The following is a 22,467-nucleotide window of genomic DNA, read 5'->3' on the forward strand; positions in this document are numbered from 1 at the left end:
AGAAGAAGAAGAAGAAGAAGAAGAAGAAGAAGAAGAAGAAGAAGAAGAAGAAGAAGAAGAAGAAGAAGAAGAAGGAGAAGGAGGAGAAGAAAAAGGAGAAGAAGGAGAAGAAGGAGGAGAAGGAGAAGGAGAAGAAGGAGGAGAAGGAGAAGAAGGAGAAGGAGAAGGAAGAAGAAGATGGGAGGGAGGGCAGGAGGAGTGAAAGAAGAAAACAAGCATTTATTTTTTCTATTTTATTTTTTAATTTAATTTTTATTTTATTTTCAGTTCTAAATTTTCTCTCCCTTCCCCAACCATTAAGAATGCAAGAAATAAAAAAAAACATTACGAATACATATTGTTGTGCCAAACAAATTTCCTTATTAGTTATGTCCCAAAAAATAAGTAAATAAGCAAATGGATAGGTAAATATATATAAACAAGCAAACAAAATAAATAAAAGAGCAAGAAAAAAGCCAAAATATGCTTCAATATGCATTCTAAGTCCATCAGTTCTCTATCTGGAGGTAGATAGTATGAAATAAACATTTATGAAGTGCCTACTATGTGCCAGACACTATGTTAAATGTTTTACAATGATTATCTCATTTGAAATTCCTGACAATCCCGTGAAATGGGTGCCATTATTATCCTTATTTTAGAGATGAAGAGACTGAGTCAAATAGATGTTAAGTGACTTGCACAGGGTCACACAGTTACTAAGTGTCTGAAGCTAGATTTGAACTCTGATCTTCCTGGTTCCAAGCTCAGCACTCTGTCCAGTATGCCACCTAGTTTCCTACTTAATGCTCCAGGACACGTATCAAAGACAAAACTTCCTGTCCTCAAGAAACTTTATTCTATTCTATTGCCTGAATTGGGAATGTAGAAAACATACATGTGTATATACATATGTGTCTATATAACACACGTAATACCATGAGTGATATTATTAGTGTAGTTAGGGAGCTACCAGGGAAAAACTCCTCTATGGCATATCACTTTGTCATCCTGGGCAAGTCCTTTAACCCTTTAGTCTCAGTTTCATCATCTATGAAATGGGATAATAATAGCCCCTACCTTGAAGAGTACAATACATTTTATTGATTATATATATGTGCATGTATATATATTACTGATATTTAAAATGTTCATGTCATCTAGGTTGTTCTGTGTATCCCTACTTATCTCATTCCCAGAAGGGCATCTCATAAAAAAGGTGTTTTTTTTTTAATTTAAAAGAGAAAGACTAGGAGAAAATTCCATAAAATTGATTGACACATCAAAAATAAATTTGTTGGACCGTGAACTTTGCAAAGCTATAGGGGAACATTCACTGTGTGGTTTTAGCTAGTTGCTTTAGGCAACTCATAAACCATAAAGTGTGTGTGTGTGTGTGTGTGTGTGTGTGTGTGTATTCATCCACACATGTTTACACATAAAGACAGTATGGTGAAGTAGACAGAGTACTGGGCTTGGGGTCAGAGAGACCCAAGTTCAAGTCCTTTCTCTGACACTTCCTAGATATGTGACTTTGGGCAAGTCATTTGCCAAGCATGTGCCCTCAGCAGGCTCTCCAGGACTTATCTATTAAGTCACAGATGAGTTGCGATCTGCCCCATGGATGGAGTTTCCCACTGCAGACAACATTCCCCCGTCTTTCTTGACTCAGAGTGTAGGTAAACACATTCAGTTGTACGTTGCATTCCTGGGTCCAAGCAAGGGTGAGGAGGCGCCCCTAACCTGCCTCACCTTTGAGACAGATCCTGACTGTGGGTTGAATTGGGCAGGAACTGCCTATGATTTCATTGAGAGTCTACACTGATGCTGGATTGGTAGAAACAATGATGGCACAATTCATCCTCAGGAGAAGGAAATAAAGCAAAGGGCAGCCTAGACCAGCTGCCCTGTGATGAGATGACTTTAATTGTGGCTTCCCTCGGAGACTTCAGTGATTTAAGGGTGTCACTGATAAAGCATGTTGAGGTTTTCACTGGGTCAGCAGCAGATAAAGATGGCACTGCTAGGTGGTATAGTGGGTAAGAATCCTGGACTTTATAGTCACGAAGACCTGAACTCAACTCCTTCCTTAGACACTAATGTTATGATCCTGGGTGAGTCATTTAACCAGTTAGTCTCAGTTTTTTCAACTATAAATTGGGGGTAATAATAGCACCTACCTTGAAGGGTTGTTGTGAGGATCAAATGGGATCATGCACACTCCTACATATATACAGTGCTTTGCATATCTTAAAGCACTCTAGGAATGCTATATATTATTACTATGAGAAGCAAGTGATAGTCACGGCTCAGGATGGTGGGGGTGTTGGAGCTGGACTGGAAGGAGAAGAAGGGAAAGAGAAGGAAATGGAAGAAACAGACACCCAGGTCAGCCTGTCCAAGCTGTGTTTCTATTAAAGCAGTGGTTCCCAAACTTTTTTGGCCAACCACCCCCTTTTGAGAAAAAAATATTACTTAGTGCCTGGAAATTAATTTTTTTAAAATGTTAATAGCAATTAATAGGAAAGATAAATGCACCTGTAGCCATCACCGCCCTCCTGGATCGCTGCAGCACCCACCAGGGGGTGGTGGCGCCCACTTTGGGAATCACTGTATTAAAGCTTTTGATTCGGGGATGGTGGGCTTATTCTTGTTCCCTTGGCTGGAATACACTGGGACAAGGCTTAGCTTCGCCCTTGGGAAGGCTCAAGAATAGTTCCATCCAAGCAGAGAGGTAGAGAAGGCCAACCTTTCCCATAGACTCATCAATTTAGGGTTGGATGGGACTTTAGGGGTCACTAAACCAACACTCATTTTATAGATGATGAAACAAGAGACTTAGAGATGCTGTGACTTTCCCAGGACCACAAAATAATAATAAAATGTATCAAGTGGTTTAAGATTTTAAAGCACTTAACACATGATCTGATTCACACACAGGTACTGAGCTGGGATTGGCACCCATGTCCTTGGACCCCAAATCCCAGTGTTCCTTTCATTGCACGGTGCTGCTTCCCATACAGTGACCCAGCCTGTGAGTGGAGTGTGAGTAAGGTGATCTCCATGTCTCTGGGCCAGGGTCCACTCCATGCAAGGCAGGGGTTAAAGCTTCAGAGCAGACCATTGAGATCTCTGAAACTTACTGGTTGGGAGGTCCCAGCTCATGAACCTAACCAACGCCAGGTCTTGATTAGTGGTTTAATGACTTGAACAATGAATCCCCAGGTATTTATTGCAGACCCACAAGGTGTAGAATTCCCTGGGAAGAATTTATCTTGAGAGTATTAGAGGCTCTAGCACCTGGATGCAGACCACGGTAGGGCAAGGTTTATCCAAATGGTGATCTCATCCTTAGCTAGAGGGCAAAGTGCCCATAAATAATAACAGCTAACATTTCTATCAGACTCGAAGGTTTGGAAAATGCTTTACAATCATGCTTCTACCTCGAATGATCTCTGGGCCAAGAGCTCAGTCATTTTTGTTTCTGAGCTTGTGGCCAGTTGGCAAGATTGGCTCTCTCCACTAAGGTCAAACTTGGTTTTGGTGGTGGTGGGGTATCACAGTAGGCAATATTAGCTTGGACACAGCTGTTCCATACCAAGATGGCACTAAAGCCATGGAGTTTCTCAGAAGGTGGGCACCTGTGAATTTACCAGGATCAATCCCTGCATTCCTCTTTTCCTTAATTCTCTGCTCTTCCCCTATATATTCAGAATAGAAGCTTAACAGTTGCCTGTTTGGCTGTCACTGACTACCACTTCTCCAGATATTTGTTCTTTGCAAGGGCAAGGCCTGGGAAACAGGTAAAGATTTTTCTTAGTGTGCTCCCACTCCCTTTTTTCATCCTTCTTTCCTCTCCTTGGGTCTCAGTTCCTGCTCAGAAATCTAGCCTAGATCTTATTCCCAGAGGACTTTTCTCTTAAAGATTTATTGAGATCTTGTGGGTAGAGTTACCAGGCTTAGAGTCAAGAAGACTCATCTTCCTGAGTTGAAATCTGGCCTCAGACAAATACTGGCCTCAGATCCTAGGCAGATCATTTAACCCTGTTTACCTCAGTTTCCTCATCTGTAAAATGAACTGGAGAAGGAAATGGCAAACCAGTCTAGTATTTTTGCCAAGAAAACCCCAAATGGGGTCACAAAGAGTCAGACATGACTGAAATGAACAGCAATGACTACAACAACCAGACCTGGCTCCAGAGCAATAGTAAATCGCTTAATTAAATCAACCTCATTTTCCTTACCTCTAAAATGAATTAGCATATGTAAAACACTTTGCAAACTTTAAAGAGCCATATAAATGCTATCTAGCTATTATTTTCATAAAATACAGTTATTAATACTTGTATTACCTAACAGTGTTGTTTTAAGGAAAGTTCTATGTAAGATGTAATAAGCATAAGAAATGGCAGCTCTTATTATCTGTATATTTATGTTATTATCAATATTATCTATTGGGGATGGGAGTTATTTGCAAAGGAATAAATAAAGGACCCAGATAGGCAGTAGGACAGATATTTGGGGGGCAGAAGTTCTCATCCTTGGCCCTTTCACATCATGCCACCTGGTCTGCCTGCATTCTAGCTTGGGAGTGAGGGATAGCAAATGGGGGATAATAATAATACACTATCTCTCTCTCTCTCTCTCTAGATATATATCTGTCCTACTGCCTATCTGGGTCCTTTATTTATTCCTTTGCAAACTTTAAAGAGCCATATAAATGCTATCTAGCTATTATTTTCATAAAATACAGTTATTAATACTTGTATTACCTAAGCAGAAAAGAACATTGTACACAGAAACAGCAATATTGTTTGAGGAACAAGTGTGAATAACTTAGTTATTCTCAGAAATATAGTGATCCAAGACAATCTCAAAGACTCATGATGAAAAACGCCATCTGCCTCCAGAGAAAGAACTTATAGAGTCTGAATGCAGACCAAAACACACTATATTTCACATTCTTCTTTTTTTTGTTGTTCAAGATTCTCTTCCACAAAATGATTAATATGCGAAATGTTTTACATAATTGCACACATAAAATCTATATTAGATTACAGACCATCTCAGGGAAAGGGGAGAGAAGGAGAGAATTCTGAAATCCAAAATTTTTTTAAAAGAATGTTATTTAAAAAAGAAATATAGGTATATATATACATATACATACATACATATATATGTATAGATATACATATATATGAAGTGACAAGCAGGATTGCTTTAGTAAAATCTGGGAAGACTTATATGAACTGATACAAAGTAAAGTGAGCAGAACCAAAAAGATATTGTATACAGTAATAGCAGTATTGTACAATGATATGATGGGAATAACTTAGCTGTTCTTAGCAATTCAAAGATCTGACAATTACAAAGGATGTATGATGAAAAATACTATCCATCTCCCAGAAAGAACTGATGGAGTCTGAATACAGATTAAAGCATCCTTTTTTACTTTATTATTTTTTCTTTTTTTGGTCTGTGTTTTCTTTTCTAACATGGTTAATATAGAAATGTGTTTTCCATGAATGTAAGTGTATAATCTATATGAAATTGCTTGCCTTCTCAAGTGGAGAAGGGAGAGAGAAAGGATAAGAATTTGGAACCCAAAATTCATAAAAACAAATGTTAAAAAAATTTTACATGCAATTGAAAAAAAGAAGGTCGAACAGTTCCCTATTATCAATGAAATCATAGATCTGATCCTTATCCTCAGTACCTAGCATGGTATTTAGAACACATCAGGTGCTTAATAAATGCTAGTCGAATCAAAATGAGGTGGAAGGAAGCATGGTAGAAAAGAAAGAATAGTGATTCTGGAGGTCATAGGTTCAAATCCCACATGTGTCACTTACTGGCTGTCTGAGCTTTGGAAAATCACTTACCTTATAGGGATTAATTTCCTTATTTGTAATATGATGAGGTTAAACTAGATGGTGGCTAAGGTCCCCTGGTTCTCTAAATGTATGCTCTTATTCTATCTTGTCCTTAGTTCAATTCATAGCAATCCAGGGGCCTCTTTAGAGTGTTTGCTGGGCACACAGGCACATTCTGGGGAAACATTCACTTTAGCCCTTCCCCTGAGGGCAAATTTAATAGAAAATGTATTATTTGCATGCTTAAGACCTCATCCACTATCCTATTGTTGCCTAATCTACCAGAATACCCCCCACCAAACCTCCTCTGAAAATCCTTTCTATGATAGATTCAAAATCATCCATCACATGCTCTGCTTTAGTCACTTCCCCAAGGGACAAAGGAAAGACCAATAGTAATGTTTGTCCCAGGTAAACCACCCCTGCACATGAGGAACGCACTCCACACATATCCATGTTTCCAACAGCATCTTTTTTCTTTCCTTGTCCAAAGGTGGTGGGGAGAGGCAGCTTTCAACTTCTCATTGTGGTGGGAATGAGAGAGAAGAACCAGATCCATGGTAGAAGGTTGGGAGGAATAAGCAGCCCTTACTATCAGCTAGATGCCACAGTAGATAGAAAACCCAGACTGGATTAAAGAAGACCTGAGTTCAAATTTTATCTCAGACACTTATTAGCTCTGTGATCCTGGGCAAGTCACTCAACCTCCCTTTCCTCATCTACAAAATGAGGATAATAATAGCACTTACCTCCCAGGATTGTTATGAGGATCAAATGAGATGATAATTGTAAAGCACTTAGTGTCCACACTAAGTGCTATTATTATCCTCATTTTGTGGATGAGGAATATATATATATATACGTATATATTTATATATATATGTGTGTGTGTAAATATATATATATATAAATGTGTGAGCTATTATTATATTATTATAATCATCCCTTTGGGGAGGTAGAATATGAGGGCTCCTCCTGCTAGAATTCAAGGAAGCTTCATGCCCCATGGTGATCCTGTCTTGGCTTCCTTAACTCACAACACAACCACTCCCTACACTCTTCTGGAGCCACAGACTTCTCTCTATGGTTCTTGTTAGGTTTCCTAGTCTTACAAAGCACTACTGGAGAAAGTATGTATATTTGTGAAAAGGGTGAGAGCTTCAGTTTCCATAGAGCAGTAAGTATGTAGTTTTAGGTAAGCAGTGAGGAATGGCTAATAGCCCATGGTCAGCTGTGTCCATACTGCAGTGATGAAGTAAAGAAGCCATCTGGGACTCTAGGGATTTTCAGAATGACACATCCATGTCTATACAGAATCCCTTCTTCTCCCTGGCCAACCAGTCAAACCATCTCTCTGAGTCACCCAGAAGGAAGGAAGACCACAAGAACAGAGGCAGTTGGGAAAGACTTCTTGATCTCTTGATTTGGCTATATGCACACAAATGAATGGTCACTGAGTTAAGAATCCCGGAGGAAATCCCTTCCATTCCCATCAGTAGCTGGAGCCTGGGGAAAGACAGGGGGATTCCAGGTTCATGTTCACAAAGCCTGAATTTTTTTTAAACCCTGCCCTTTCACATGGAAGATGGAGCTCCCAAGCAGCTGGAAGCTGAGCCTCCCTCTCAGGAACTAGTAAGTTCACACGAGACCTTATCAACTCAGCTGGCTTATCCTGGGGGTGGAAGTGTCCAGCAGATTTCCTGGCCTGAGTTAAATTATCTGATTCAAACCACACAAGCCTAAATAGCTGAATCTTTCCCTTTACTCATTCTGTCCTGGGGTCCTGGAATTTTTTTTGGAATGGATGGTGCCTCTGGGCTCTTCCTGTGTTTATTTCCTTTGGTTAGTTCCTTCTTTGGACTTAGCTAAAGATGCAAGAATAATAGTGGTACTCTTCTGCCTTGGAACCAATACACAGTATTGATTCTAAGACAGAAGGTAAGGGTTAAAAAAAGAATAATAGTGGTAGTAGTAATAATAATGGATTTTTATATATAATGCTGTAAGATTCAAAGGCTTTTCAAACATTAGCTTAATTGAGTCTCATAACAACTCAGTAGGGTACAATAGATGTTATTGAATCTTTTATAGCTGATGAAACTGAAAACCAGGGAGACTAAGCGAATGTCCTAGGGCCACCCATGTGGTAAGTGTGTGAGTTCTGCACCCCCATCCTACCCCACCTCTGATAATATCTTTTCTCAATGTAACAGTTCTTAGTTCTTCCACTGCCACCAACCCAGAGAGAGACAGCTCCCCTCATGCACCCCACCTTTTATTTCTGTCCCCCTCCATCACATAAAGTACACAGGCAAAATGGGATGTTGGATAGGACAAACTTAGGGAGTGGATTCTATCTACACAAGTCCCACCCAGTTCTGTGATGTTGTGATCCTAGGGATCCCATGTTACTCTGTAACAACAATCACGATCACTAAAGTCTTATAAGAAATTGGGAATTTTGTCCCATACTCTGTTGAATTAGGCTATGACTTCATTGAATGGCAAAGCTTTTGGACTTCCCCATTCTTTTCAGTCAGGGAGTCCAGTCTTCCATAATTCCTGGTTAATGTCTGCTAGACTTTCATTATATGCTAGAGATCAAATAACAAGGAACAAATCTAATGACCAGGATGCTCTGCCCCTCACCTCCAACCTCTTAATTTTCTTGCCTTCCTTCAAGTCTCAGCTCAAGTCTCATCTTGTGTGGGAGAACTTTCCCAGTGTCCCCCTTCCCCCCCGCCTAACAGTGCCTTATCCTCTGAGATCACTTTACATTTACTATGTACATGTCCTATACTACCTAGTTCTTTGTATATGAGTTCCTCCATTACAATATATGATCCTTGAGAGCAGGAGTTACTTTTGCTTTTCTTTAAATCTCCAGCACTTTCACAGTACCTGATACATAGTTGGTGTTTAATAAATGTACATTAATTTACTAACAAGAGATGGAGCTAACACACTCCAGTGATTCTAGAATGAGGTCATTTGTTGGGTTTGAATAGAAGAGGGTTGGGGAAGGAGGAAAAACTGAAAAGTTCATCTTCCAGTTTCAGACTATCCCCTAACTGTAAACTTGGATTTGCTGGACAATTTCACTTTCTCTGGGTCTCAATTCCATCATTTGTACAATGGACTCAATGAACTCTAAAATTCCTTCCAATTCTAAATTAATTTCTGATCTTATATTGTTTCGTATCTCTAGTTTTCATTTTCCTCGTCTGGGATGAAAATTCCACCTACTAGATAATCATGAACAAAATTATTGGTTAAAAAACCCCTACATAAACATATTGTGTATTGTCTTCTCAGAGGTAGGTAGGAGAAGTGAATAGACAGGAACAGCCATGAAGTACTACCCAGCCTTCCTCTGACCTCTATGAAAGAGTCTCTCCTCAAATTTCAGAAGCATGGCAGACTATGCTTGACTTTTCTCTCCTTCTCTATGAGAAATTCTAAGATGGAGAAGTCATTTCCTCTGCATGTTCCCATCATTTCTACTTTTTCATCCAATTCTCCCTTTTTGGTAGGAATTGGTTTCAAAAGAATAATTCCTTTCATTGCTTTCTCCATCTTTTGAAGGTTGAAATTATCATCAAGGCAAGAAATTGTTGGATGCTCTGTTTTTGGCCAAGAGACAGCTTTAGCAGATGTCCAGGTAACTGATGTTCCCCCTTTTCCCTATAGACTGCCTCTAGGCCAGGCAAGTGGACCATTTCCCAAACTTCTCATCTATTTATTCTTTCTAAGTGTTCTGTATTATATTTTGCTGACATACTGCCCTAACTCCCTGCTTATTGGATCTCCTCACATGAGTCTATCTATGTATCTATGTATCTATGTATCTATGTATCTATGTATCTATGTATCTATCTATCTATCTATCTATCTATCTATCTATCTATCTATCTACCTGTGTCTATCTTTCTGTCTGTCTCTATCCATCTATCCATTTATCCATTCATCCATTCATCTATCTATCTATCTATCTATCTATCTATCTATCTATCTATCTATCTATCTATCTATCTATCATCTATCTATCTATGTCTGTCTTTCTGTCTATCTCTATCTATCCATCCATCTATCTGTCTATCTGTCTATCTATCTATCTGTCTATCTATCTATCTATCTATCTATCTATCTATCTATCTATCTATCTATCTATCTATTATCTATAGATGTGTGTAAATAATTTTGGAGATACTTTTTAAAGAATCAGACCTATGGCGGGGCAGTGACTCACTCAAAGGATTGAGAACCAGGTCCAGAAATGGGAGGTCCTGGGTTCAAATCTGATTGCAGAAACTGCCTAGCTGTGTCACCCTGGGCAAGCCTTAACCCCCATTGCCTAGCCTTTATCACTTTTCTGCATTGGAACCAATTCACAGTATTGATTCTAAGATGGCAGTTAAGAGTTAAAAAGAGAGAGAGAAAAGAATCACACCTGTGATTTAATCAAGGTAGAGAACTCCCAATCAGGAATTATCTCTGCCAATATAAATAGGCACCTGCCTTGAAACTTAGGGTCTTAGAAAGATGCCCATAGCAGCAGAGTCAAACTTAAGAAGAAAGATGGCCTCTTAATTATACATAAGGATCTCTGCAGGCTACATACTGACTTAGAAAATCACACATTAACATTATTTATGTTTGATTGTATATTCATTTAGTTAGTTAAATATTTACCAATTACATTTTAATATACTTCCTGTACTTAAGAATGTTGTAGACAAAAGGGTCACCTGTTTAACATCTCTGGCCTAGAGTATTAAGAGGTTAAATGACTTAACCAGGGACACATGGTCAGTATATATCAAAGACAAAACCTGAACCCAGATCCATTCTCTAACCACTCCGCCATGTTGATTTCCTCCTCCCTAATTGAACTAGATGACTTCTGAGGTCCCTTCCAGCTTGAGAGTTATAAATCTATAATTGTGTTTGTGAAAGGTAGGAGCCTTTCAAGGGATCGGAGGCCAGGGCCACAGAGGCTCAGTGGCCTGTTTGTTGCTGGGCTAGATCAAGACTTGGTATTTTTATTATGGAATAGACTCTGTCTCATCTTGTTCTTAGCCTGGGTTCAGAGAAGGCCACCTCACTCTCCACTTTACCCATTCATTATAGAAGGGTGGAGAGGCTCCTGCTTCTCCTCAGACCTGTTTGGACTAGTAGCTTCTCTCCCTGCTGTTCCAGAGGACTTCAGAGAGGATGTGGGAGGCCTCCAAAGGGAGACAGGACCTTGGAGAGTTTCCAAGAAATTCTTTCTTTGGTTCTAATCACCATCTTTTTCTTCTGCTAGGACCCAATCATCTGGGATTTTTAAATCCTCTGATGTCTAGGGCAGGGGTTTGGAGCTACATGAACTATCTTGGGGCCATTGGGCAATACTGGCCAGTCCTCTCTGATGACCTCATTACATTCTTGCTGCCTCTACTTTTTCTTAGCATGGGTTCTGTATTCATTTGATAAATCCACAGGGTGACAGCTGGTAAAAATAAGAGAAACTAATCAAGGAAAGAAGGAAGAGTACATGCTTTGCACTAGAAAATTCTAGAAGGTGTAAAATATCTAGATGATCTCAAAGGTAGCTAGATGGTTCAGCAGACAGAGTTGCTCTGCCTGGAGTCACAATGACTCAAGTTCAAATCTGACCTCAGCTTCTTCCATGTTGTGTGACCTGGGCAAATCACAACCTCTGTCAGCCTCAGTTTTCTCAACTATAAAATGGGGATAATAATAGCATCTACCTCCCAGTGTTGTTATGAGGACCAAATGAGATGATATTTGTCAAGCATTTAGCACAGGGGCTGGCACATAGTAGGCACTTAATAAATGCTTCTTTCTTTCTTTTCTTCCTTCTTAGGTTTTCTCTCCATGGAATGTATCTAGACACCTTATATATGTAATCTCCACTCTAATCCTATTTTGATCCTTCATCTTAGTGAAGAGATTGACTATTCTTTTGAAGTCTATTCTAGTGGAATATGACTGGTAAAGTGAAGAGTGAGGTGGCCTTCGCTGAATCCAGACTTTTGTTGTTGTTCAGTCATATCTGACTCTTCGTGACCCTATTTGGGCTTTTCTTGGCAAAGATACTGGAGTGGTTTGCCATCTCCTTCTCTAGCTCATTTTACAGGTGAGGAAACTGAGGCCAAAAGGGTGAAGTAACTTATCCAGGATCACACAGCTAGTAAGTGTCTGAGTTCAGAGCTGAACTTGGGAAGATGAGTCTTCCTTACTCCAAGTCTGGCCCTCCATCTACCAATTTGCATATGTTGAGGGAAATTCTTCACTTGGGAATTCCCTACAACACTGAAGTCATAGCTCCGGTCCAAGGTCCTGTTCTTACTAAATGTTCACTGAATTGAGTTTCATTATCATCATAGAGCCTCTCAAATGAGAATGTGGGAGAAGAAGAATTCAGTTTAACTCTTCATGCAAGGAAAACCAAATAGAATGACATTTGTCTAAACAGCTATTTACAATGAGTTGGACAACCCCCAAAACGAATTCTTCAGTTTTGGACAGAAACATCCCCAGGGATAATGAATGTGACCAAGAACTGATTTCTGAGAGGGGTTATGGGGGAGGTGGGGTTGCATTTGGGAAAGTATGCAGGGTTCTCAATGTCCTTAATATTGTGCCTAAAACAAAAGCCCATTTTAAAAAGTCAGTATTCTTCTGCTGATGGAACATGGCTATAAATCATGGAAAACCAGCATTAAAAGAATGAAAGTTATAGGTCAGCCAAAGAATAATGGAGATCTCTGCGATGCTTATAAATAGGCTTCAGCACATTACTAATGATGGAGAATTATGCACCAGAAATGTTGTTGAGGAACCCTCAAAGAGATGTGGAATTAGAAAAGCAGGTGAGGGGCTCATGCAGGCACAGCAAGAGATGCTACATGGTTTCAGTCAGTCATTCATCTATCATGTGTTTAGCACTGAGGATGCAGAAAAGACAAAAGCACTTTCCCCCTCAAGAAGTTCTCATTCTACTATCCACATTCAGAGGAAGAACTGTGGGCGTAGAAACACAGAAGACAAACAACTGCTTGATCACATGGGTTGATGGGGATATGATTGGGGATACTGATGCTAAATCACCCTAGTGCAAATATCAATAATATGGAAATAGGTCTTGATCAATGACACATGTAAAATGCAGTGGAAATGCATGTTGGCTTTGGGAGGGAGGGAGGGAAAGAACATGAATCTTGTAACCATGGAAAAAATATTCTAAATTAATTAATTAAATAAAAATTCAAAAAAATTATAAAAAAAGTTCTCATTCCAATGGTTAAGACAATATATAGATAACCTGGCACAGACAAGGTACCTCCAAATTAGACAAAGGAAATCTCAATGGGAAAGGCATTCAGAAGGGAGATGCTCCCCCATCCCCTCTCAGCAGGTTGAGCAGACCTTTTCTGGAAGAGTCTGTTAACAGAATAGAGAGCTTCTTCCCCAACCCCAGTGTGAACCAAAACCCATCCCACCAAATTTCAGGGTTCAGGTTCTGAAACTGGCACATAATCATCAAGCTGTCTGATTCATACAATTCCTATGGGGGAAAATATTTTACATTGAGTTCAATAGGACTGTTATTTTCTTGGTGGGACATGGACAAGAGACATATGGGATAATGAAGCACAGCTATACTGTAATCTACAAAAAGGAATACCCAATGAATGAATTGGCTACCATTTATGAAGTACCTACTATGTGTCAAAGCACTGTGTTCACTATTACAAAAATGAAACATTCCTTGCTCTCAAGTAGTTTACATTCTATGGAGGGCAAATGTGCACATAAATAATATTCATCCTTATCCATACACACAGGAGATGCAAGGTACTTCATGGGTGATGCACAGCCATTTCAAATCATGTCCAACTCTTCTGAGACCCTTATTTGGGGTCTTCTTGGCAAAAATACTCAAGTGGTTTGCCATTTCCTTCTTCAACTCATTTTACAGATGAGGAAACTGAGGTGACTAGCATTAAATGACTTGTCCAGCATCACACAGTTCATTAAGAGTCTGAAGCAAGATTCAAACTCAAAGATAAGTCTTTTTGGCTCCAGACCAGGTACTCTATCCACTGCATCATTTAGCTTCCTGTACTTTATGGACAGGGAAGCTAGCAATTGAGGCGATCCTATAAGACGTTGTGTAGGATAGAGCACCTGATGACCTCTGAGGAAAGTCAGGCAGCTGAGAAGAGAGTGGAGAATAGTCTATGGGGGATGCTGGATTTTCTTTATGCCAGTGTTGAATAAGATCATAGGTCCACTGAAGAACAAGGTGGAAGGCATTTCTACATGGCAATATGAAAACAAAGCCATAACATTTGGTGCCTTTAAGGAGTCTATATTCTACTGGGGGTGAGGTACAACTTAAACACAGATAAGCATGGCACAGGGGAGTTGGGAGAGATCACATAAGGAGCTCTAGTTAATATTTGACAGATTCATCTGCTCAGATGGGATCCCTAAGGAGCAGGGGAGCTCAGACTACATGGAAAACAGAAGGAAGGAAAGGCAATCTCATTTCTTCAGCTGCTTGGTTTTTCCCAAAGATTAAGAGCAGTTTAGAGCCTTGTGAATAAATGTTTACTGATTGAAGTGAAAGATACAGATGAGAGTCGAGATACAGCATGATCCAACTGGAAACTTTTTTCACTAGAAATTGCATGAATCAGACAACTTGCTAACTCGAAAGAATAGTTTCAGAATCTGAGCCTCGAACTTCTGTTTTTCACATCTCTCATTGTTCGGTCATGTCTGACTCTTAATGATCCCATCTGGAGTTTTCTAGGCAAACATACTGGAATGGTTTGCCACTTCCTTCTCTAGCTCATTTTATAGGATGAGAAAACTGAGCCAAATAGGATTTAGTGACTTGCCCAGGATCACACAGCTCTAAGTGTCTAATTGAGATCATAGGACTGTTATCTTCCCAGGGGGATATTGGCTAAATATTACAAAAAATGAAGCATTTCTTGTCTTCAAGTTATTTACATGCTATGGGGAGCAAGCATGCACATTTATAATATACATCCATGCCCATACACACGGGAGATGCAAAGTACTTCGTGGCTGTTCTACAGTCATTTCAATCATGTCCAGCTCTTCTGAGAGGAAGTTGAATGCCCAGCTCCCTATCCCCTGCAGCACCTAGCTGCCCATGGAGCTCTCAATCCCATTAAAAGAAGGTTGCTGAGATGAGCATAATATTTGTGTAATTTTTCTACATTATTTAATTTAGAATATTTTTCTGTGGTTGCATGATTCATAACATTTGCCTAATTTAAAAAGCTTGACCAGAAGAATTGATTAGAGTGATTGCTAGTGGCCTCCCAGTCCGCTGCCCAGTGGCTTTTGATTGAAGTCTACACTCAGTTATGGTTTCAAATGGAGTTTTCCTGGGAGAGGCAATTTCCCTCCCAAGGCAGCCTTTCCACTTTGAGATAGCTTTCCCAACCTACATAAATATCTGTTGTTGTTGTTGTTGTTGTTGTTGTTGTTGTTGTTGTTGTTGTTAATATTCTTCCCCTCATAGCTGCCCCAGAGCCAGGAGGCTGGGATGACAGCTGCAGCCTGCCCTACCTGGGAAGACTCCTCCAATTACTCTTTGCAAAACTTGGCAAACGAGACTTTTTGCCTTCGAAGGATCCTTTGAAGCCGGTGAAAGAAGGGAGTTAATTAAAGCACTAAACCCAGAACCAAAGGGGGTTAAGTGTTTTTTCTTTGAATGAAAACATTGTTTGGGGGTGGCAGGGTGGAGAGGGTGTGGTGGACCCAAACAGTGTAATTTCTTCAGGGCTGGGCTCCCCCACCCCTACCCCCAACCCCCATCCAACAAGGACAAACAGCTCTGGCTTGACATGTTTCCAGTAAAACTAGAACTAGGCATTAAAAGTGCCTTGTCCTTAATCTTTCTCTCAAATCATAGCCTTCTCTTCTCACTTCCACCCACACTCACCTCTCCCTCCTCAGAATTCCCTTAGCACTAATTGTGCTGGCACAAATCATATAATACTATACTATTAGTTCCATACTTTGTGTGTGTCTAGACGGTAAGACCCCTAAGGGCAAGGATTATGTCTTCTCCTTCGAATCGCTTCAATGAGTCCAGCAAGCATTTAAGTACCAGATTTGTGCAAGGCACTCTGGCAAATGCAACGGTGCTCTCATGGCTTTGGGAGGTCGCTGATGTGGACGGCACACCATCTATGTCTGTCCATCCCATGCGACTCATCTCTCTACGTACCTTCCTCATGTTCTGTCGACATCACATGGATGCCAACAGAGGATTCGGGGCTACCCATCAGTTACTCATCCCTACCTCTTGTGATGAGACCAGATCACCTTTTAGTTTATTTTTTTCAATCCCCAACTTCTTTGATTGGAGAGAGAGAATTAGTGGATAAAGAACTGACCTCCAAGTCGAGAAGAGATGGGATCATGTTCCTCCTCAGATACCTACTGGCACCCTGGGAAAGTCCTGTCTCTAAGACTCTAAGCATAAAAGTAGGTGTTGATACGTGTTGGCCAACGGACTTTCCTTGTCAAGAATTCTCTTTTCCACTGAAAACACACATCTGGGCCAAAAAAGGAAAATGCTTTTGATGACATCAGTTATATCCCTTCCCCTTCCAATATCATTTTTCATCTTTGTATCCTCCATTTCATAAACTGGACCCAAGGACACCTTATAGAGTCCCTCGTCCCAAATGTATAAAGCCAGAGATATGGAGATTAAAGATGATAGTAGAGTGCAGCTAGGTAGCTCAGTGGATTGAGAGAGAGGACTAGAGAGGGGAGATCCTAGATTCAAATCTGACCTCAAACACTTCCTTGCTGGGTGGTCCTGGACAAGTCACAACCTCCATTGCCTAGCCCTTGCCCTTACTGCTCTTCTGCCTTGGAAGGTAAGAGTTTTTATTTAATAATAAAAAATGATAGAATCTGCTCCTAAGAAATTTACAATCCAATATCCTTTATTGTTGTGGGGCCAAACTCAGAAATGGGCCACTAAATGAATTACTAACCTATCCATAGGGATCCCATTCATACGGATCAGGCTGCCTGTTGACTTAGAAAATAACATTGGGTCATATTTGACTTCTCTGTCTTCTAGTCCCTACTGCCTAGTATACATTGGATAAGTAGAACAAGCAAGTTGAATGAATAGGTGAATGCAATTGTACAGTCAAACAGAGTCTGCAAAAACATTTTGAAAGGGGAAGGAGAGCTGAATCTTTTTACTTCTTTGAAGCAGGCAGAGTTGATTCCAGTGAAGAAGGGAACAGGCATTTATTGAGCCCCTCCAATGTGCCAGGCAATGTGCTAGGTGCTTTACAAATATAATCTAATTTATAAATATAATCTCATTTTAAGGTCCCCAAATCCAAAGCAGAAAAGTCCCACTTATCCTGGGTTGACTATTCCTTATTTTATCCCTCCACTTACCATCCTATGCAGAGGTACATGCTAGGGTGATAGGCAACCCTATTCCAAAGGGATATCCTGAGAGGGTAGGGGCTTCTCTTGGACTGTGGCAATGATGAGGTTAAAGAAATGGAATTACAGTTAGACTGCTAGGTGGTCTAGTGGATAACACGCTAGACTTGGAATCAGGAAGACCTGAGTTCAATTCCACCCTCATATACTTACTGTTTGACCCTGGACAAATCACTTAATATCTGTCTACCTCAATTTCCTCTCCTGTAAAATGGGGATAATAATAGTACTTCCCTCCAAGGACAGTTGTGAAGATCAAATGCAGTAACATGTGTAAAGTGCTTTGCAAACCTTAAAGTGTTATATAAATGTTAGCTTTTGTTATTTTATTAAAGAACAGGAGGGGAGGGAGGAGAAAAATGTTGTGCCCTGGTGTGGGGGCTTTGGGACTCTCTAGTTTGTGTGAGGTTGTTTTTGTTTTTGAAGCTTCGAATGAGACGTTTCTAAGGCAGGATCATGGTTTTCCCAGGACCCCTACAGTAGTTGGAGAGAGGAGGAGGAGGAGGAGGAGGAGGAGGAGGAGGAGGAGAAAGAGGAGCATCACAGGACTGTAGATTCAGAGTTGTTGGGGATGTCAGAGGTCATCAAGGCCACCCCTCCTCATTTGTCAGATGAGGAAACTGAGAAGGAAAAGGATGTAGACAAATGAAACAGGAGAGAGAGCTACAGGGCAGGGATTTCTCTCTTCCATGTGAACAGTTGGTCCAAGGTCCTGGGAACATGGTGTTAAAGGAAAGGTCAGGGTAGGTGAGAACTGCTCAAGTGAAGCATGGAATGGGAAGAGAGGGAGATAGGAAGACCTCTTCCACCCCCCAACCCCCAATTCTCTCCATCTCCTCCTGTGACCCTTCGCTAGGACCGCAGCATCTTACTCACATCAGCCTCATTCCAGAGCCCAGGGATGCAGAAGGATTCCAGCAGGTCACTGCCACAAAGCAGCAAGATACGAAGTTCTGGGGAGAGGAAATAAGAGTTTGGAAAAGGAACAGAGAACTTGGGAAACACAGGCTTTCATTCAACTCGGAGGCTGCTTCCTCTGAGGATGCATTCCCCCTCCATTTCTCTCCTGCCCCCAAACTGGCCCCTCTGGCCAGCCCAGAGACTCTGTAGCCAAGGGAACCTTTGTCTAGATGGCCCTAGATGAGTGGAGGCACCCCAGAGCCTCTAGCCTATCAGGAACAGTAGTAATAAATCAGATCCACAGAGCACTTGGCTTGCGAGGTGTCTTATACACATCTTCTCCCGTAAGCCTGACAAGCCTCATGTGGGAGACTGACCCTTCAGAGCTGGGAAGGAGTTCAGCAGCTAGCTAATCTAATTTCCTCCTTTTAAGGGAGGAAACTGAGGCTTAACGAGGTGATATTCCTTGGCCAAGGTCACCTACATAGTAAGTAGTAAGGGGGCACACCTTCTTTCCTATGACAGGGATTAGTTTCCCCCCAAAAGGAGATAAGGCATCCCCAGGACCTGAATGACCTTTGGTTCTCTGACATAGCTTCCTGGTCACCTAAGAGTTTATAAAAATGACCCACCAGTGCCTCGAGGAGTTGGGGGCAGGCAGGTGGCACAATGGATAGAGGACTGGACCTGGAATCAGGAAGACCTGATTTCAAATTTGGACTAGACATTTACAAGCTGGATGAGCCTGGACAAATTGCTTCACCTTGTTTGCCTCAGTTTCCTCATCTGTCAATATCCATTACTGGCTCCTTTTATTCTGACAAGAGTCAGGCATGGCTGAACAACAACAACAGTCTATATAAATCACTACTTTCAGCCTGAAGACTTGACTACCAGAGGTATTTCCATAAGGATGCATTTTACAGATAAGGAAACTGAGGCAAACAGGGGTTAAGTGATTTGCCCAGGATCACACAGCTAGTAAGCATCTGAGACTACATTCCAATTTAGGTCTTCTCAATTCCAGGCTCAGCACTCTACCAAGCTACTTATCTGCCTCTTAATTAAAAAAAAAATTTTAATCTAAATCTAAAAATGTAAGTATTTCAACTAGAAGTTCTTTTGTCTTTTGAAATATCAAATTCCTAGAAGCTAAAATTCTTTGCTCACAGCTCTCAACCAGCCTCAAGGTTAGTCCTTAGAGGTCAGGTCTAAGCCCTGTATTTTGCAGATGAGATAGTTAAAGTCAAGTTACACAACTATGAAGTACTAGAATCAGGACTAGAACCCAGAACAAACCGGACTGCACCGCGTTGATGACCTTGTCTCGTCCCACATTTGGGGATTCAGCTACTCATCTGACATTGTCCTGAGTAGTCTAATGATGGAGATCCCCATTGACTGTGAAGAAGTACCAGCAAAAGTCTTTCCTCCAGGGCAGCTATGTCGCTCAGAGGATTGAGAGCCAAAGCCTATTGATGAGAGGTCTTGGGTTCAGACAGACCTCAGACAACTTCCTAGCTGTGTGACCCTGAGTTAGTCACTTAACCCCCATTGCCAAGCCCTTACTACTTTTCTGCCTTGGAACCAATAGCAGTATTGATTCTTAGAGGGAAGTGAAGGGTTTTTTTTTAAGTCTTTTTTCTCTAGAAAGCTGCTAAAGCTTTGCCCTGAGCCATTAGGGAAAAAAAGGGAGTTTGACTTCCTAGTTGGGAGCCCAGCTGCCTTCTCCTCCAGTTCCCAGGATTTTTCTTTTTGCCCCATTGAGACATGAAGGGTTAACTACCTGCAGAGCCCTTCAGCAGATCTGACTGATTTTCTAAAATCTAAATTTGGAGACCTCCCCAGGGAAATCGCCCTCCCTCGGTTTCCTCTCTCCCCATTAATATTATTCTCTCTCCTGCCCCGAGCCAGTGACTCACACTCTCACCCTGGCATAACGTGAAAGATTTTTAAAGGAGACAGAAAATAAAAGTGAGAGCTTCCAGCTTCTTCTCAGGACTAAAACAGTGCTGTGTTTCCTTTTTTTCAGGGAAAATAAGGGCTCAGCAAGAGGACCAGCTGTCAGTGCATGCTCCCTGCTGTGGTCACTGGAGGGCAGTAGCGGTTCCACCCAATAGAATAACGATTAGGAAGCCTGCCAGCTAGAGAGACAAAAGGTGTGTGTGTGCATTCAATCCCTAAACCTTGGGTCCCCAGGTGAGCAATCACCTGGAGAGGTACATTAAAACTGGGGCCACAGATGGGAATTGGGAGAGGGTTAGAAACAGCCTTCGCCTTCTCAAGCAGGGCAAAAGGAATGAGAGCATCAACATAGAGATGATGCTTGAAGGAAGCAAGGCTCCTTTTTCTATCTTCCTAGTAGATAATCTGAAGATAGAAGTGTGGCACTGGGCAGGATGGGGCTCAAGACTTGGGTCTGAGTTCCAGCTCTATCATGAATTGCTCTGTGACTTTGGGAAATCACTTTCCCTGTGTGGGTCGTTGTTTCTTTTTCTGGAGTAAAATGAAAGATTCCACCGGACTGAATAAGGATCAGGAAGCTTCTAGTTAAAGGAAAAAAAAGGTATGCATTCAGTCTTTAAGCCTTTGGCCTGGAGGAGCCCCCAGGTGAATAATCATAGTTTGAACTAAATGATTCCTAAGGTCTTTTTTAGATTTAAAATCATTCTTTCCCTTTGCACTCCCTTCCCTAAGAAGCCCAGTTCCTGAACTGACAATTCCAGTTTCCCCTTTCATGAATGAATGAATGAGCATTTAGTACTCACTTTCTAGGTAAGAGATAAGGAGTTAACCTTGCAGCAAGAAATACCTGGGTCTGGGTAGATAGTCTTTGTTAACTACACTTCCCTCCTAGGCACAAACTTCCTGACTGAATCTCAGCTAAACTAGAGGGCTAAATAGTAAATGAAAAGGCATTGTGGTCTGGGAATTCCAGAGAAGGTGGCTTTCACTGCCCAGCTTTACCACTGACAAGTTACCTAGACTTCCCAATGCTACAGCTGCCCATGATGGAGAGCAGTAGGACTATCCTCAGGTGTAATCTGCTTACACACTCGCCTCCAGTGCAAGGAAGAACAAGGTCATATCTATACGGTGTTCTGAACTTTGGTGGTGTATAATTAGAATTTGAACCCCAGGACTCTAAATCCCAGCTTCCCATGTTCCTTCTCACGTTACATCCTTACGTTATGGAGATAAAGTTTGTGTGCGATCCCACTAACTCAGGCTTTTACTTTTGTCCTTTTATTTCTTCTACTTCAAGTGATTATTAATAAATCTTATAAAATATAATATTTGGAGTTATTGGATATTAATTTTAATCTTACAATGGGGGGATGCTGGGAAAGGACCATTTCTTCAGTAAAGGGCTCTGATGGGCTGGAGATTGGCAAAGAGGAATGTATGTGTTCAGCTCTTTCTACTCTTTCCTCTTGCCTTCCATCCACTCTCACATCTTCTGAGTGTCCTAGAGGACCACAGAATAGAAGACTGTAGTTACATGGCCAAGAATGTAAGAATGGAATTCGTTTATTAGATAGCATGCTCCTTGAGGGCAGGAACTATCTACTACTTTTGTTTTTGTATCCCTAGCGTCTAGCACAGGATATGGAACAAAGAAGGCATCTGATAAATTCTCATTGACTGATTGATCACAGCAGATGAAAAAATATCACAACAGCAAATGAGAAAGAAAACAGCCACTATTGCAAAAATAGTAGCTGGGTTGCTTTCAAGCCCTGGAATGGCTTCTTTAAAAATGGGTCTAATGCCTCAACCTAACCTCTCACAGAGTCACGGAAAATTAGAGCTGGAAGGGACTTTAGAGATATGATCCAACCCCCTCATTCCATAGATGGTCAAACTGAGGCACAGACAGAACCAAGTGCTTTGTCCAAGCCACATTGCTAATTAGTTGCAGAGTGATCCAGGACTTCCATTCGGGTCTTTTGAATCTAATTCTCTTTCCAGAATAACATTTTTCCTCTCCAAATGCAAACCTGTTTTACAAAAGTAAAGGTCCTGGGAGTTGGGAGTGGGAATGGGAGTGGGGGCTCTGAGTTTTTGTGTGTGTGGATGTGTGTGTGGAGTATTTGATGCATCCTTTCCTTTGGAGAAGTCATGGCTTGTCAGTTCCTGTAGATTTAATAGGCAAGTTTATCCAAAGAAAGGGGGGATA

General features: G+C 41.1%; 1 protein-coding gene across 1 annotated transcript in view; it reads right to left on the reverse strand.

Annotated features, from left to right (window-relative positions):
* Positions 1-22,467, reverse strand: part of NMNAT2 (nicotinamide nucleotide adenylyltransferase 2) — a 97,461-nt gene that overhangs the window by 2,887 nt on the left and 72,107 nt on the right. The window contains exon 8 of the mRNA XM_044674902.1: positions 18,264-18,340. Coding sequence (XP_044530837.1) covers positions 18,264-18,340 — 77 coding nt within the window. The remainder of the gene's footprint in view (positions 1-18,263; positions 18,341-22,467) is intronic.

Source organism: Gracilinanus agilis, chromosome 4, assembly GCF_016433145.1.
Source record: "Gracilinanus agilis isolate LMUSP501 chromosome 4, AgileGrace, whole genome shotgun sequence".
In the NCBI taxonomy this organism is placed as follows: domain Eukaryota; kingdom Metazoa; phylum Chordata; class Mammalia; order Didelphimorphia; family Didelphidae; genus Gracilinanus; species Gracilinanus agilis.